This window comes from Arachis ipaensis, chromosome B10 (genome assembly GCF_000816755.2).
Source record: "Arachis ipaensis cultivar K30076 chromosome B10, Araip1.1, whole genome shotgun sequence".
NCBI classification, from domain to species: Eukaryota; Viridiplantae; Streptophyta; class Magnoliopsida; order Fabales; family Fabaceae; genus Arachis; species Arachis ipaensis.
In genome coordinates, this window is record NC_029794.2 from 79850598 (window position 1) to 79868772 (window position 18175).

Below are 18175 nucleotides of genomic sequence, written 5' to 3' on the forward strand. Positions count from 1 at the left end.
TTTTAAGCATTTCTATGATTGCTTAGAATGGTTGTTCCTTTCATATAATTCAAAGGTTGTTGTGTTCAGTTAATCTGTGTGGTGGAACACCAAACTTGGAGTCACACATTCCCCTTTGAATTATTGATCCACGAATTCATTGTTTGGTGTGAAACACCAAACTTAATTCCTTGCAATGCACAGAAACTACTTCACCTTTTTATTGAAACAAATAAAAGAAACAGCAAGGTAGTATTACCTCAGGTTGGGTTGCCTCCCAACAAGCGCTTCTTTAACGTCATTAGCTTGACGGTTAGCTTCCTCAGTTGAGGTGATATTTAACCTTGTCCTTCTCCTCCACATCTCCCAAGTAATGTTTGAGTCTTTGACCATTCACCGTGAAGGTTCGTTGTGACTTTTCTTCCATGATTTCTATTTGTCCATGTTGGGAGACTTTGGTGACCAGGAATGGTCCAGACCACCTTGATTTTAGCTTCCCTAGAAATAGCTTCTGCCTAGAATTGTAGAGCAATACTTTTTGTCCCTCCTCAAATTTCCTTGGGGCTATGTTGCTGTCATGCTTCTTCTTTGCTCTTTCTTTGTAAATTTTGGCATTCTCATAAGCTTCAGCTCTGAATTCTTTCAACTCTTGAATTTGCAACATCCTTCTTTCTCCAGCAGCTTTGCTGTCCAAGTTTAAGAGTTTCAAGGCCCAGAATGCCTTGTGCTCCAATTCCAGTGGCAAATGGCAAGCTTTTCCATATACTAGTTGGTAAGGAGACATTCCAATTGGTGTCTTGAAAGCTGTCCTATATGCCCAAAGAGCATCATCTAGCTTACTCGACCAGTCCTTCCTTGAAGTTCCCACAGTCTTTTCCAGGATTCTTTTGAGTTCCCTATTAGATATTTCGGCTTGCCCACTTGTCTGTGGATGGTATGGTGTGGCTACCTTGTGTTTGACTCCATATTTTAGAAGCAATGCCTCTAATGGTTTGTTGCAGAAGTGGCTTCCTCCATCACTGATGATTGTTCTTGGAACCCCAAAACGGCAAAAAATGTGTTTTCTGAGGAAGTTCATGACTACCTTATTATCATTGGTTGGAGTTGCTATTGCTTCAACCCATTTGGAGACATAGTCTACTGCCACAAGGATGTAATTATTTGAGTATGAGGTGGGGAAGGGTCCCATGAAGTCTATCCCCCATACATCAAACAATTCAAGTTCCAGAATGAATTGTTGTGGCATTTCATTTCTTCTTGGCAGGTTCCCCGCTTTCTGGCATTCATGGCAGTGCTTCACTAATTCTTTTGCATCTTTGAAGATAGTGGGCCAATAAAAACCACACTGCAACACCTTAGCTGTTGTTCTTTCTCCTGCAAAATGTCCTCCATAGGTGGAGCCATGGCAGTCCCATAAGACTTCCCTTCCTTCTTCCTCTGATATGCATCTTCTGAGTATGCCATCCGAACATTTTTTGAACAAGTATGGTTCGTCCCAGATGAAGTATTTGGCCTCATTTACCAATTTCTTCCTTTGATGCTTGTTAAATTCCAACGGCAAACTCCCAGTGGCCTTGAAGTTGGCTATGTCTGCAAACCTGGGTGCTTTGTGAATTACCATGAGTTGTTCATCAGGAAAGCACTCATTTATATGTGTGCTTTGTGCGCTTCTTTCTTCACATGGTATCCTTGATAAATGGTCTGCCACCTTGTTCTCTACGCCCTTCTTGTCTTTGATTTCAATGTCAAATTCCTGAAACAAAAGAACCCATCTAATAAGTTTTGGTTTGGATTCTTGTTTAGCAAGTAAGTATTTTAAAGCTGAATGATCAGTGAAAACAATGACTTTAGATCCAATGAGATAAGATCTAAATTTGTCAAATGCAAAGACTATTGCCAAGAGTTCTTTTTCAGTGGTTATGTAATTCCTTTGGTTATCATTCAAGACTTTACTGGCATAATAAATCACATGTATCAAATTGTCTTTCCTTTGTCCTAACACTGCCCCAACAGCAAGGTTTGATGCATCACACATCAGTTCAAAAGGTAAGTTCCAATCAGGTGGGGCAATGATAGGTGCAGAGGAAAGTTTTTGCTTCAAAAGTTCATAGGCTATCATGCAATTTTTATCAAATACAAAGGGTGTATCAGAGACAAGCAAGTTACTCAAAGGTTTGGCTATTTTAGAAAAGTCTCTAATAAACCTTCTGTAAAAGCCAGCGTGTCCCAAAAAACTCCTAATTGCCTTGACATTACTTGGTGGAGGTAATTTTTCAATGAGTTCCACCTTAGCTCTGTCCACCTCAATGCCTCTATTCGAGATTTTGTGGCCAAGGACTATTCCTTCTGTGACAATGAAATGACACTTTTCCCAGTTTAATACTAGGTTGGTCTCTTGGCATCTCTTAAGCACCAAAGCAAGGTGGTGTAGGCAGCTAGGAAAAGAATCTCCAAACACAGAAAAATCATCCATAAAAACCTCAATAAATTTTTCAATCATGTCCGAAAAGATGGACAGCATGCATCTTTGGAAAGTGGCAGGTGCATTACACAATCCAAAGGGCATGCGTCTATAAGCAAAAACTGTTAAGTTGCAGTTTAAGCTTAAACTGCAGCTTAAACGCCATACACTTCCAGTGATGCCTTTTGTGGAAGCACGTTTAAGCTTCAGTTTAAGGTTAAACTGAAGCTTAAACGTGGAAATGGAAGAAGGCAGCCCTGGAGGGTAACGTAGTCGAACACGTTTAAGCTTCAGTTTAAGGTTAAACTGGAGCTTAAACGTGGAAATGGCTCCCTAGTGCATTCCCCATTTCTGGCGTTTAACTTCCAGTTTAAGGTTAAACTGGAGGTTAAACGCCACTTTCACCCTTTCCTCAGCTTTCATGATTTTGGCCGTTTAAGTTCCAGTTTAAGCTTAAACTGGAACATAAACTCCACATGTGATATTCAAGCTTCCTTTATTGATTTTTGTTGCTTCCTTGCCTAGCCTCTTCTTTCCTGAAATCATCCAAACAACTGCATCAAAGTCTTGCAAATTTTCATGAGAATCTTCCATTCATAGCATTCAAGTAATATAACTAAAAACTCATGAAATTTGCATAAAAATCATACTGTTTGGATGGTTCATTGCTTTGTTATTCATTTAACCATTCTTGGTTACTTTAAGCTCAAGAAAGTGCATAAAACAACTAAAACTAACAGAAAAATGCTAGTGAAACTCGCCTAAGATGCCTTGGCATCATTGCTCGATTCTCAAATACTTCATTTTTCTCGTTCCTTCTACTTTTGCATGTTTCCTTTCCATCCTCTAAGCCATTGCTGCCCTATAAAGCCTGAAAATACTTAACACAGATTACGGCATCAAATGGTAATAAAGGATAATTAAAATTAGTAGTTTTAAGGCCTAGGAAACATGTTTTCACATATATCACAGAATTAGGAAGGATTTGTAAAACCATGCAAATTATGTGAATAAGTGAGCAAAGGATTGATAAAAAACACTCAAATGAGCACAAGATAAACCATAAAATAGTGGTTTATCAAATATCACCCACCATCACCAATTGACTATTCTAATGGTGGTTGGAAATATCACCAAGAAATCACAAATTCTGAGCACTCCAATCAATGGAGATATGCTTCAGAACCACAAGAAGAGCAAGAAAATCATATGGGATATTACCCACCATCACAATATGATTCAAGTTATTATCGTAATGATGGCTGGGAATATCACCAAGAAATGATAGATGATGAAGCAATTCATATGAGATATATTCCAGAATCACAAGATGATTTATGTCATTACCCTCATGGTGTCTGGACATGTCAACAAGAGTGTGAACAATCAGTTAAAATGGGACACTTCCCAGAAACACAATATCATCCAGATTGTGATGAGTCTAACAACTACTCATATTGTGGCTGGGAAAGTCAAAATCAAAGAGATCTTAGTGATCCATACTGTGTTCATCAAGAGACATCTTCACTAGAGTGTACTTTCAATAAATTCATGCAAGATTGTCCCCCAATGCAACAAGATGATCCATACTGTGATGAATTCCACAATTCTTCAAGTTGTGATTGGGAGGATCAAAATCAGAGAGCACTCAATGTGTCATACTCCACTAATCAAGGGCCATCATCACTTGAGCAAACCTTCAATTCATTCATGCAAAATTGTCCAACCTCACCTCCCAGTTTGTCATATGAAAATCCTTCATCACATGACGATGCCTCAACACAAAGTTTCCTCCATGATCCATACCAACCACAAAATTCATGCCACAATTCAAAAAATTCATTCCATGCCCCTCAAAACATCACCACAACACAACCATGTCCACAAAATTTCTCTCAACCTTCATCCCTTGAGCTAGCATTGGAACAATACCTACAAACATCCATAGACTCTTGGAAAGAACAACAAACCCTCTGCAATAAGATGGATAGATATTTGGAGCAAGCAAGGAGAAACAAAGAATTTCTAAGCAAGGAAGATGAGGACCACTGGGTGGATGTGAAAGAGGAAGTAGAAGAGCAAGATGAAGAGGCTACTGTATCAAGTGAAATTTTGATGGAGGAGGAAGTTGTAGAGGTAGTTAAACCCGAGACTACATATCTACAGAAGCCACTCGAGATGACAAAGGAACATGAACATTCACAACTGTTCCGTGGATTATCTGAAACTGTAGGTCGATCTCGAACGAGATCTTCTGTACTGGTCGGAGATGACGTGTCCAGCTAGTGGGTGACGGCCCGAGCTGCCGTGTCCTACTTGTTGGACTGGTTATGATGCTGATCTTTTGTCACCGGAGGGTGGTGGTACCTGCAAGGGACTCCGATGCTTAAGTTAGCAAGGGTATTAAGCAGGTTTTTTAGTAGAATCAGAGTATGAGTTATACCTGGGTGCTCCAGTGTATTTATAATGGTGAGGAGTGACCTTTCTGGGGATAAGATAGTTATTTTATCTTATCTTCATGGGAACCGCCCTTATTTCTATAGGCTTGGGCTGCCTTTGGATTTGGGTCGTGTTCCTCTGTTTGGGCCCTATTTGGGCTTTTCCTGGTGATTTGACCGAGCTCTTTGAGAAGAGGGCGGATAGTCTGACCTGAAGAGGTCGGTTGACTTTGACTCCAAACATCCCGGGTCGGAGAGCTCGACCCAGGGTATGAACAGTGCCCCTCCTCGAGTGTGGTCTTCTTTTTGAGGTTGAGTCTTAGTTTTAGGACTTCGATCCTTCTTTAGTGAAGCCAAACTCGAGCATTTTGTCGACTTCGCTAAAGCTTTTGAATGTGAAGTCTTTCTCCTTCTCTTTTTTAAAGTGCGTGCTTCCCATTCGCACTCTTTGTCTTGGGAATGTGCGAGGTTTTAATAACCTCATTAATCCATTTAATGCTCCGTTTCTTTTGCCACTTTCATTTTGAACATTACGCAAAAGAACCATTTTTCTTTTCTCTGTTTCTTTGCTTGCTGTAACTTCCCCTTTTTCTTTTTACCTTTCTGTTTTGCCTGAGACTTGCGTTTCTCTCTGCGACGCCATTTATTGATCGTTGGTACTTTCTTTCACTCGAAAGAGTGATTTCCAGATTCCGTCTTCAATTTCTTCGGAGCTTTCTCCTTTTTTCAGGTTGGTGTTTCCTTCCGTCATTCTTCCTTTTTCCTTTTGTAAAGTTTTGTTTTTGTTTGAGTGTATGTTGCAAAGCTTGCACCTTTTCGTATTTTTGTTTATCTCTGTGACATATTTTTCTGGCTTCTTTTTCGACCTTATGTATTTTCTTTGGCATTTCTCCTGATGATTTAAGCTTTTTGCATGTTTTTTGCCTGTTTTTGTAGTATTTGATTTTGTGGTTTTTGGGATAATGGCTTGTTTGATTCTGACAAAGGTTGCGTCTTTTGTGGTTCCCCCTTGGCATGTTCTATTACTTGGCAGTTCCTTTTGCAGATAGACTGAAACTGTATTTGAGAGGTGGCTTTATTTGGTTTTTTTTTCTCGGAGTGTTGGTTGAGAGAGGCTTTTTCTTTGTTGGGGTAGTTTTGTAGAGGACGATGGTCTTTTAATAATCTTGCTTTAATTTACGTCTTTCTTCTTGAAGTGTTGCTTAAAGTCTTTTGCTGGGATGTTTTAGCCTTTGTAGGCTTTTCTGAGTCTTTTACTCTGTGTCACTGCCTCCAAAGGATGCCCCTGGACCTTGGTGTGTGTGTTGGGGCTTTCCTTTTACTGTTTGCATTGCTCTGAGTCACCTTTGTCCGAGTTGCTTTCATTTCACCCGAGCTGTTTTGGTTAGTAATCCATTTTCTTTTTCCTGTTGTAGGACTAGTTGGCCATGTCTTCTCACAAAAATGTTGTTGAGACTCTTCTAAGGTTCCTGAAGGGATGTCTGACTGGTTGGACTCCCTTGTGTTGCTGTGTGTTTCTCTAGCTAACTCTAAATTATGTATGGAGCTTAAAAAACATCATCGGATCTGTAGTAGTAGAGATCAAGAAAACAACTATGAATTGGTAGCACCTGATTCTGATGAAAGGGTTTGCTTCCCTGTTCTGACCCAGGGAGAGCGTCCCTTTTTCTACGCATACGACTTCTTTTTTAACCAGATGAACATCACCCTTCCTTTCACTCCTTTTGAGACCGACCTATTATGGTCGTGTAATGTGGCCCCATCTCAGCTTCATCCGAATTCCTGGGGTTTCATCAAGATTTTTCAGTTGGTTTGTCAAGAATTTGATGTTAAACCTTCTCAAACTCTTTTTCTGTATCTTTTTGTGTTGACCAGGCCTGGGACTACCAAAAAAAAGGCTTCTTGGATTTCTTTTAGGTCTGTCCAGAGACATAAAGTTTTTTCCATGTATAATGAGTCTTTCAAGGATTTTAAGAATTACTTTTTTATGATCTGAGCTGTTGAATGGCAGAAGAACGTAGTGGTGTCTAGGTATACTTAGGAAATGTTGGACGAGGTCGAGCAGGATTTTGTAAATGTCTTGGAGGATATTTGGGGGGAACCTCCCCATCTTGATACCAAGAAGTTTTTGGGGAATCCATCCCTTGTCCGAACTGTGCTGGGTATTCATTATATTTTGCTCTACTTTACTTTGCTTTCTTCTTTTTCTAGTTTGTAATCTGCTTCTATGGTTGATTTTATTTTTCAGAGATGGTTAAAAATAATGACTCCATAAGGGCCTTTAAGAAGGCAAGGAAGGCTACAGCTGCTCAGAATATTTTGGCTAGGGTGGCTGGGGAAGGGTCTTCTCATGTTCTTCCTAAACTGCCAGTGCCGAGCTCTCCTGGACCGAGGAGAATGATTCCTACCCCTCGGGTACATGTGCTCGACCCTTGATGCCAGGGCATCTTGGCTAGTTTTACTAGCCATTTTTTGTATGTTTTAGGTTGGTTTCATGCATTTTCTTAGAAAATAAGCAAGTATTTGGTTGAAAATACATTCATACCATGATTCAAGCAAACATTGTGAATTTTGAATGATTTCATGAGAATTATGCATGAATTGAATGATAAAATGGATGATGCATGATCTCATGATTAAGAGCAAGACTTTGATGTACTTTGTTTGATTGATTTCAGGTAACAAGAAGCAGAGAAGAGCCACGTTAGTGGCTACGTTAGTGCCACTAACGTGGCCATTAAAGTGGAAGGAAGGAAAGTTTGGAAAGTTAGTGAGAACGTTAACGCCACTAACGTTAGCGAAGGGCAAGAAGACCCACGTTAGCGACCCCGTTAGCTCCACTAACGTGGGCAATAACGTGGAAGAAAAAAGAAGCCCCAACGTTAGTGAGAAAGTTAATGGCATTAACTTTGAAGAAGAAGTAGCGTTATTGGCAAAAGTGAGTGCCAATAACGCTGGCGAAGCAAAAGAAGACCCACGTTAGCTTCCACGTTAGTTACATTAACGTGGGAACTAACGTGGAAGGAAAGGGAAGCGCCAACATTAGTGGAAAAAGTGAGTGTCACTAACGTTTGCAAAGCAAAGGAAGACCCACGTTAATGGCCACGTTAGTTACACTAACGTGGACATTAACGTGGGCAAAATTCTCACCTGGTAGCCTGACCATGCCTTCTTCAAACAAAAATAACTTGAGCCACAAAGCTCCAAATGAGGTGATTCCAATGGCATTAGAAAGTAGGATGCCAGATCTTTCCAAGCATATATGGCACTACTTGGTGGACACTGAATTTAAGGGAGAAAACCTGCCCCGAAAGTGCAAAGATGAACATGGTATCAACCTGTAGTAAGGCCAGCTGACCTCTTTACCTTCCAAGAAGTGTAACTCGAGCTGTAAAGCTCCAAATGATGCGCTTTTAAAAGGGTTGGAAAGTAGACATCCAGAGATTTCCAAAAATATATAATAGTATGGGGTGGACATTAAGTTTGAGCTCCAGAACCTGGCAATATTAACCCCCTGGACGCGGACGTTATTGGCACTCACTTTTGCCAATAACGCCAGCCACTATGCCAGCAACCCTGTCCCCTTCAAAGGAGCATAACTTGAGTTACAGAGGTCCAATTGAGGTGATTCTAGTTGCGTTAGAAAGCTGACATTCAGAGCTTTCCAAAGATATATAATACTTTATAGTGGGCATGAAATTAGAGCACGAACCAGAGGCATCTTTTAAGCCCCAAAAACACCAACTGGGTAGCAGGTGTGACGTTAGCCACACTAACTTCAGCACTAACGCCACACTTGTAGCGTTAGTGTGGCTAACATTAGCACTGACATTAGCACCTGGACCTCAACTTAATTCACTTTCAAGGACCACCCAACCTCAAGGAAGCAAGCCCACAAGTGTCAACCAATCAAGGCCACAAGAAGCATCTAGAATAAGAATCTTCATTTAATTGTAATTTGCTTTTAATTTTATTTTGTAATTTAGGAGAGCCTATATAAGGGCCTTAGTTTTTATATTCAAAAAGGGGACGGACATTCTTGAATTGGGGGATTGAAGAGGGGTCTTCGGACTCCCTCCCCTCACACACTTTTCCTTCTCTTTCTTTTCTTTGTAATTTTCCTTTATGAATTTTGAAGTTTCAATTTCAGTTTTAATCTTCATCTTTACTTTTCTGCACTTTCTTTCTTTTCTATTTTGGTAGAGCAATGATCAACTAACTTTTTTCATTGGGTTAAAGAGCTCTATTGTGATTCAATGGATCAATTGTAGTTCTTATTCTTCTTCTTCTTTCTTTTCTCTTGATTTTACTAGAGAGCTTTCGATCTTCATCCAATTGGGTAATTGTCTTGGAAGAGAAATTGCTCATACTTGGATTTCCTCTGAACCTTGGAAGAGGAATGAGGAAATCATGCTAGAAATGCTCTCTCACATTGGATTAGATTGGGGTTGGATGGATATTGTGACATTTAATCTTACCAATACTTTGATCTATGAATGTGTGTAGTATAATCAGTGACCAAACTTCATCTCTTTCCATGAGCAATTAAATCAAGGAATTGGGAAATTGTTCAAGCTTAGAGAGATTGGATTGCCAAGGAATTGGGATCCAATCACTTAAGAATGCCAAGGAGATCAATGAATGCATTGATTGAGGAAGAGATGAGAATGAACTTGATCCGGAGGATTGCAATATCTCTTGATCCCAATGTTCATTTTATTTTTAGTTCTTACATTTGCTTTTCTTGCCATTTTATTTTTCTGCACTTTATTGCTTTTCCTTTCTTTTCTGTTAATTTACAATTCATGCTGCTCATCATCCAAATCTGAACCATCTAACTAGGATAATCAATTAACCATTGATTGCTTAATCCGTTAATCTCTGTGGGAATCGACCTCATTCTATTGTGAGTTATTACTTGACGACAATTTGGTATCCTTGCCGAAGGGAGAATTGTTAAGAAACAAGTTTCCGTGCATCAACCCTCCCTAGTCTTCTGTCGCCATTTCTTATCCTACGGCTGTTCCTACTTCAAAGAGACCTCGGACTGTTGAGCCCTTCAATCTGGACGCTCCTGATTTTGATGCTATTAGGTTTGTCGACTGATAAACCCCATTTGTAGGGTTTATCTTGTTCTTGATTTAGTGGATTTTATAACCTTTTACCCACATTTATCCAATGAAATAGCATAGTTTTATAACTTCTCCTTTAATTGTGCTTAAGAGTGAACACATGTTTTTTAGGACTTAGAATAGATAAATTTAATTCACCTTGATTCCATTAGATACCTTGATATGTGTGTTAAGTGATTTCAGATTTAGGAGGCAAAGATTGGATCAAGGGAATGAAGGAAAAGCATGTAAAAATGGAGAACTCATGAAGAAATGACAGAATCGCAAAAGCCGTCAAGCCAGCCTCTTCGAACTTAAACGACCATAACTTGAGCTACAGAAGTCCAAATGATGCGATTTCAGTTGCGTTGGAAAGATAACATCCGGGACTTCGCAATGATATAAGATTTGCCATAGTTGCATTCGTGCATAAGGGCGCGCACGCGCACGGTGCGCGGACGCGCCGATGGTGGCACATGCTTCAGTTAATGCAACCCGTGGCCGGCGATTTTAGAAGCCTTGTGGGCCCAATCCAGCTCATTTCTGATGCTATTTAAGCCAAGGATTGAAGTGGAATCAACATACTTTAGATACTTCCACACATTAGTTTAGTTTAGGTTAGTTTTAGAGAGAGAAGCTCTCACTTCTCTCTAGGATTAGGTTTTAGATCTAGATTTGAAATTCTTAGATCTAGTTTAATTTCATGCTTTGATTTACTTTTCCTTTATCAATTCTTCTTCTTCTACTTCTCCTCTCTCTAGTTTTGCATTTAATTCTTGTAATCCTCTACTTTTATGTTGATGCACTTTTGTTCTTCTATTTCCTCTTTAATGCAATTCATGTTTTGATTTCCTTCATTGTTGATTTGCTTTATTGTTGTTAATTCCTTGCAATTGAGTAATATAGATTTACTTTCATTATAATTTTACTATGCTTTCCTTTTATGCCTTCCAAGTGCTTGATAAAATGCTTGGTTGGATTTTAGAATAGATTTTTCCCCTCTTGGCCTAGGTAGAGTAATTAGTGACTCTTGAGTTATCAAACTCCTTTGTTGATTGATAATTAGAAGTTGCTAATTGATTTGGATACCGCTAAAGCTAGTCTTTCCCTTGGGAGTTGGCTAGGACTTGTGGAATCAAGTTAATTCATCCACTTGACTTTCCTCCATGATTAGAAGTTAACTAAGTGGTAGCAATGGACAATTTGTGGTCACAATTGAGGAGGATAACTAGGATAGGACTTCTAGTTCTTATACCTTGCCAGGAGCTTTTTTAGTTGCTAGTTTATTTTCATTGTATTTTACATTTCTTGTCTCATATCTCAAAAACCCCAATATACGACCCATAACCAATAACAAGAACACTCTATTGTAATTCCTAGGGAGAACGACCCGAGGTTCAATACTTCGGTTTATAAATTTAGGGGTTTGTACTTGTGACAAACAAATTTTTGTATGAAAGGACTATTGCTTGGTTTAGGAACTATATTACAACGAGCTTTCAATTGTGATTTCTAAACCACACAAAAGTCTTCTCATCATCGACCAGCAGATTGGTCCCTATGGTGCCCTTCCTATGGATGATGTTTCTCTTCTTCGTCATTTGGATTTCATAACTCGGAGTAGCATCAAGATGGCACAAATGGGGGCAGATCTGTATCAAACCGCCCAAGATCTTCCTATCCATGTGACGAAGGCCTTTATGGAGGAGGCCAAATCAAAGTTTGACCGGATTAAGGTTTGAAAGAGAAGCTCGAGGTGAAAGTGACCAGGTTGGAGAAGGAGTTGGAGGGTGAAAAGTCGAGAGCTATTGCTTTAGTGGCCTCTTTAAAGTTGGCTGAGGATACGGCGTTGAAGCTTAAGGAGAGCTATATCACCACTTATAAAGAAATGATAGATCTCAAGGAGAGTTTGTAGTCTGTCCGAGCTGATTATGCTGAGCTCCAAGGTCATCTTGTAGGCAGTGTTAATGCTGCTTCTGAGAATTTGAAGGAGCAGGTTCGAGTTCTTGCGCCCGAGCTCGACCTTACTCTGTTCAGCTTGGACAACACTGTGAAGGATGGTAAAATTGTCCCTGGTGACCCTGATGATGACGACGATGTTGGGCCTCCATCTGTGCTTGCCGCCAAAGTCTCTGTTATGCCTACTTCTTCAACTCCTGCAGTTGGTCGTCCCGAGTCAGATCCTGATTGTCAGGTCCTAAACCGGGATGATGGGACCGTAGATGCGGTGCCTCTTCAGGCTCGTCCTCCATCTCCCCGGGATGCTTCTACTGGGAACTCTTTGGATCCTCTATGATTATTCTAGATATTTTGTATATAGCCTGGCTTGTGGGCTTTGAACTCTTTTAGTTTGTACTTTTTGTGGTTTCTGACTATGGATACTTTTTAGTTGCTTTCCTGTTAGCAACTCTGTTTTTAGAAAAACAAAGTAGCTTTTTAGGCTCTTGGGGTTGACTTTTAGGTTGCCTCTTGAGTCTTGTTATTATTATAACTTGCTTCTTTTATAATATGTTTGTCTACGCCTGTCTGACACGTTCTAGGTTTTTGGGAGTGTTGGAACCTTGGGGCCCGACCTCTTTTGATTGCCTTCGTACTTTCATACTTGTAGCTTGATTCTTTGGAGGTCGTGGATTTCTAGGTTCCACTTGCGTGCCTTCTATTGGCCGACTTCTTCATTTAGGCCTGAAGTTATTTCTAGTAATCCATTTTGTTTGGACCTTTTGTTAGGTCTCTTTTTGATGGATTATTTTCTGGTAATTGGTTGGAAGCCGACTTCATCATGTCAGTCCTTTCTAAGTTATTTCTAGTAATCCATTTATTTGGACTTTTGTTCAGTCTCTTCTTTATGGATTACTTTTACAACTTTTTGTTTTTGGGCCGACTTCTTCATGTCGGTCCCTTTTAAGTTATTTCTAGTAATCCTCTTTTTTGGACCTCTGTCAGGTCTCTTTCAGGGATTACTTTTTATAACTTTTTGGTTTTGGGCTGACTTCTTCATGTCGGTCCCTTCTAAGTTATTTCTAGTAATCCTCTTTTTTGGACCTCTGTCAGGACTCTTTCAGGGATTACTTTTTATAACTTTTTGGTTTTGGGCCGACTTCTTCATGTCGGTCCCTTCTAAGTTATTTCTAGTAATCCTCTTTTTTTAACCTCTGTCAGGTCTCTTTCAGGGATTACTTTTTATAACTTTTTGGTTTTGGGCCGACTTTTTCATGTCGGTCCCTTCTAAGTTATTTCTAGTAATCCTCTTTTTTAGGGTTGGCCAGACCACTTTCCAGGGATTTACTTTTTATAACTTTGGTTATTGTGATCGACTGGTCTGACTTCTTTTACGTCGACCGGTCTTTAAGTTATTTTTAGCAACCCATTTTTATTAAGACCTCATCAGGTCCTTTCTATGGATTACTTTCGATAACTTCTTGCATTATTCTGTTTTTGTCACTTTTTAATCTCTGCCGATTTCGTAGAAATTGGGTTTGATCCCCGTTGGTCGACCTTTTGATGAATTTGGTTTTCATCTTTGTTGGTCTTTTACCGTGATCGTGAAGTGAATTTGATTTTCACTTTCTGCCGATCTGTAGCTTTATCATCGGGCGATGAATTTTTTACGTTTCAGGTTAATGCGTCTTGATAAAGGATTTGTGGGAAATCTAAAAAACTTTATTCAAAATAGAAAATATGCAAATATTACATGTTGGAGTTTTACTCCTTTAGGCATTTTACGAATGTTGGTTTGGCGCCTCATTAAAAAACCTTTTCATAAAAAAGAGTGCACCTTATCCTAAGATCCTTTATTACCTCTAACTATAATACCTTCTTAGGTTGCAAGCGTGCCATGACCTGGGAAGCTCTCGCCCTTTGAGTTCAGACAACATGTAGTAACCCTTTCCAAGTACTTCTTTGACTCGGTAGGGTCCTTTCCAGTTTGCTGCCAGCTTTTCTTCTCCAGGTCGAGTTATTCCGATATCATTTCAGATTAGAATGAGGTTGTTCTCGGCAAAACCTCTCGGTACTACCTTTTGATTGTATCTTGAAGCCATTCGTCATTTTAATGCCTCTTCCCTGATCCGAGCTCTTTCTCGGATTTTTGGAAGTAGGTCGAGTTCTTCCTTTTGAAGTTGGGAGTTGGCCTTTTCATTGTAGTGGATCACTCTGGGTGACCCTTCTTCGATCTCCACTGGGATCATTGCCTCTATTCCATAAGCTAATCGGAAAGGTGATTCCTTTGTGGTGGAGTGTGGAGTTGTTCGATATGCCCATAGAACTTGTGGGAGCTCTTCAGCCCAGGCTCCCTTTGCATCCTGTAATCTCCGTTTTAACTCAGCTAATATGACTTTGTTAGCAGCTTCTGCTTGTCCATTGGCCTGGGAGTGTTCTACGGATGTGAATTGGTGTTTTATGTTTAGATCGGCGACCAATTTTTTGAAGCCTGTATCTGTAAATTGAGTGCCATTATCTGTGGTGATGGAGTATGGGACCCCAAATCTTGTGACAATGTTCCTATATAGGAATTTTCGACTTCTTTCAGTCGTTGCGTTAGCTAGGGGTTCCGCCTCAATCCATTTTGTGAAATAGTCTACCCCCACGATGAGGAATTTGACTTGTCCGGATCCTTGAGGGAAGGGACCGAGAAGGTCGAGTCCTCACTTTGTGAATGGCCAGGGTGAGGTTACACTAATGAGTTCCTCTGGTGGGGCGATGTGAAAGTTGGCATGTTTCTGACATGGCAGATATGTCTTTACGAATTCTGTTGCTTCTTTTTGCAAAGTTGGCCAATAGAATCCAGCCCGGAGTACTTTTTTGGTGAGGGCTTGTGCTCCGAGATGGTTGCCACAGATGCCGCTGTGTACCTCTTCTAAAACTTCCTTTGTGTTGAAAGTTGGCACACATTTTAACAATGGTATTGAGATCCCTCTCTTGTATAGAGTATAATTTATGATAGTGTTGTATTGTGTCTCCCATTTTAACCTTTTTGCCTCCTTCTTATCTGTGGGAAGTGTTTCTGTTTTGAGGTAATTAATTATGGGAGTCATCCATCCTTGATCCAGACCTGTTATGGCTAGGATTTTTTCTTCTACCGAGATTGACGGGCTCTGCAGCATCTCTTGGATGAGGCTTCTATTGTTGCCCCCTGGTTTGGTGCTGGCTAATTTTGAGAGTGCATCAGCTCGAGCATTCTGTTCTCGCGGTATGTGGAAGACCTCATATTCCCCGGGTTGTCCAAGTTGTTCCATGGTTTTGTCTAAGTAATTTTTCATGGTGGGATCCTTGGCTTGGTAAATCCCTGTTATTTGTGAAGTGACCACCTGCGAGTCGCTGAAGATGACAAGCTTTTGAGCTCCAAACTCCTTAGCCAGCTTCAAACCAGCTAATAATGCCTAATACTCGGCTTGGTTGTTTAAGGCAGGGAACCCGAATTCGAGAAAAAGTTTGATTTGAGTTCCCTGGTCACTTTCAATTATCATACCCGCGCCACTTCCCATTTTGTTTGAGGAACCGTCTACATAGAGATTCTATTCTGTAGGTATGTCCGGAGTATCCGTAAATTCTGGAATGAAGTCGGCCAAATACTGTGATTTGATGGCTGTCCAAGCTTCGTATTGTAGGTCAAATTCAAACAACTCGACGGCCTATTGCAAGATTCTTTCTGCTAAATCTGTTTTCTGTAGAATGCCTTTTATGGGCTGGTTGATCCGAACCCTGATAATGTGGGCTTGGAAATATGGACGGAGTCGTCGAGATGTTAGTATGAGAGCATAGGCGAATTTTTCTATTTTTTGGTAGTTCAGTTCGGACCCTTGTAGTGCTTTGCTGATGAAGTATATATGTTGTTGTCCACTGTCGTCTTCTTGGACCAGTGCTGAGGCTACTGCCCGATTTCCTACCACGAGGTACAATACAAGTGGTTATCCCAAGAACTTTTTGAAGTCCTGGAAGGCCTGCTCGCACTCCGTTGTCCATTCGAATCTCTTACCCTTCCGTAGAATGGCGTAGAAGGGTAGAGATCTCATTGCTGATCCGGCTAGGAATCTGGATAAGGCTACCAGCCTTCCATTGAGTTGTTGTACCTCTTTGACTCTTCATGTTGAGTATAGCCCAGCATTTATCCGGATTTTCCTCGATTCCTCTTTGTGTGATCATAAAACCCAAGAATTTACCGGCTTCTACTACGAAGGTGCATTTTGTCGGGTTAAGTCGCATGCCATGCTTTCTTATAGTGTCGAATACTTGGGTGAGGTTGGACAACAACGAATCTTCACTTTGTGTCTTTATTAACATGTCGTCTACGTAAACTTCCATGACTTTTCCGATGTGGTCCGTGAAGACCTTATTTATTAGTCTTTGGTAGGTGGCTCCTGCGTTTTTGAGTCCGAATGGCATGACAATGTAGCAGTAGTTTGCTTTTGGGGTTAAGAATGAAGTTTTCTCTTGATCGGGTGGGTACATCGGGATTTGATTGTATCCCGAATAGGCGTCCATAAACGAGAGGTATTTATATTCGGAGGAGGCATCCACCAGAGCGTCGATACTTGGGAGTGGATAGGGATCCTTTGGGCAGGCTTTGTTGAGATCAGTGTAATCGGTGCATATCCGCCATTTCCCGTTTGATTTTTTCACCAGGACGACGTTAGCTAGCCATAACGGGTACTTGACTTCTCTTATGAATCCTACCTCCAGTAGAGCCTGTACTTGCTCTTCCATAGCTTGGGATCTTTCCGGTCCGAGCTTTCTACGTCTCTGCTGTACAGGCCGAGATCCTGGGTAAACTGCCAGCTTGTAGCACATCAACTTAGGGTCTATGCCCGGCATGTCTGCGGCTTTCCATGCAAAGTGGTCGACATTGTCTCTTAAGAACTGTATGAGTGACTCTTTTATGTCTCCTTTTAGTATTGTGCCAATATTGGTTGTTTTGTCTGGGGCATCTCCGATCTGGACTTTTTCTATTTCACCTTCGGGTTGTGGACGGAGTTCTTCCTGCCTTCAAATTCCACCAAGTTCGATGGTGTGGGATTCTTCTCCTCTGCCTCCGAGGTTTAGACTTTCGTTATAACAGCGGCGTACCGTCTTCTGGTCTCCTTTTATTGTAGCTATTCCTTCTGTGGTTGGGAACTTCATGCATAGGTCTGGAGTTGAGACTACTGCGCCGAGCTGATTTAACGTTGTCCGACCTATTAGGGCATTGTAGGCTTAACTCACGTCGACCACGATGTAGTCTATATTGAGTGTCTTTGATCGGTTTCCTTTTCCAAAGGTCGTGTGTAGTGATATATACCCAAGTGGTTGGATTGGAGTGTCTTCCAGTCCAAACAAACTGTTCGGATATGCTCTGAGTTCTTTTTCTTCCAGGCCGAGTTTGTCGAAGGCGGTTTTCAAAAAGATGTCGGCCGAGTGACCGCTGTCACAGAAGCACCCAAAGATGTATTGGTAAAGATTCTCTTCAAGAAAACCGCGTTGTAAGTATAGCTCTACCAACAACAATCCTCGGGGGTCAAATTTAGAAGAGGGATTTGGTTGTCACAAGTTCAACCCCAATAGAATTAACCGAAGTATTCAAACCTCGGGTCGTCTCACAAGGAATGGGCAATCATGTGCTTCGACATTGGATAGAAATCTGGGGTTGTGAGTTATAAGCATGAAAATAAATGGTAATCTTAACAAACAAGTAATCTTAAAATGCAACAATTAATTCAATCAACTAAACAAAACATAAGCACCTTAAATGAATATACAACATTCCACTTAATCCTATTGTGACCCAAACAAGAAACTACAACTAAAGCAATTGGTTGAGAAAATTGATTTTCAAGTATGAATAATAAAGGTAACTCTTGGCTAGGCTCGAGAATTGGGATCACCATCCTTGTCTAACAACTATACCTTGACAATTATAAGGAACCAAGCTCATTAAGTCTACTCTCAAGTCTTAAGTACGTGATATCTACTCCTAGACTTGAAGTACGTCAAATGGCCCTGATCACATCAACTCATAAGTCCCAACCTACGTACTAATTAGATTAGTAGTGGGTTGGCGTCAATGAGTATCAAATTGACCACCTAGGGCTCCCAAATCATCAAATTTATTAGACCCAATGACTCAAGTTTACCCAATTCCCTTGACCTAGGCTAAGAGTGAAAAAGAACTACTCCATAATCAAAGTAACTAATTCATCAAACACTTGGTAAGC

At 40.6% G+C, this 18175-nt stretch overlaps 1 protein-coding gene across 1 annotated transcript; it reads right to left on the bottom strand.

Moving 5' to 3' along the window:
* LOC107620715 lies at nt 302-1443 on the bottom strand. Its single transcript, XM_016322841.1, has 2 exons — nt 1334-1443; nt 302-788 (listed from the first exon to the last, which is right to left on the bottom strand). Exons 1-2 carry the CDS (start codon nt 1441-1443, stop codon nt 302-304), a joined length of 597 nt encoding a protein of 198 aa, XP_016178327.1.

Bases quoted from the DNA above. Each gene is read 5' to 3' on its own strand.
- LOC107620715 (XM_016322841.1), bottom strand. From the start codon at position 1,443: ATGGCATACTCAGAAGATGCATATCAGAGGAAGAAGGAAGGGAAGTCT. The intron at 789-1,333 runs GTGTTGCAGTGT...TTGGGCATATAG, and splicing joins GAGAAAGAACAACAGCTAAG to GACAGCTTTCAAGACACCAA.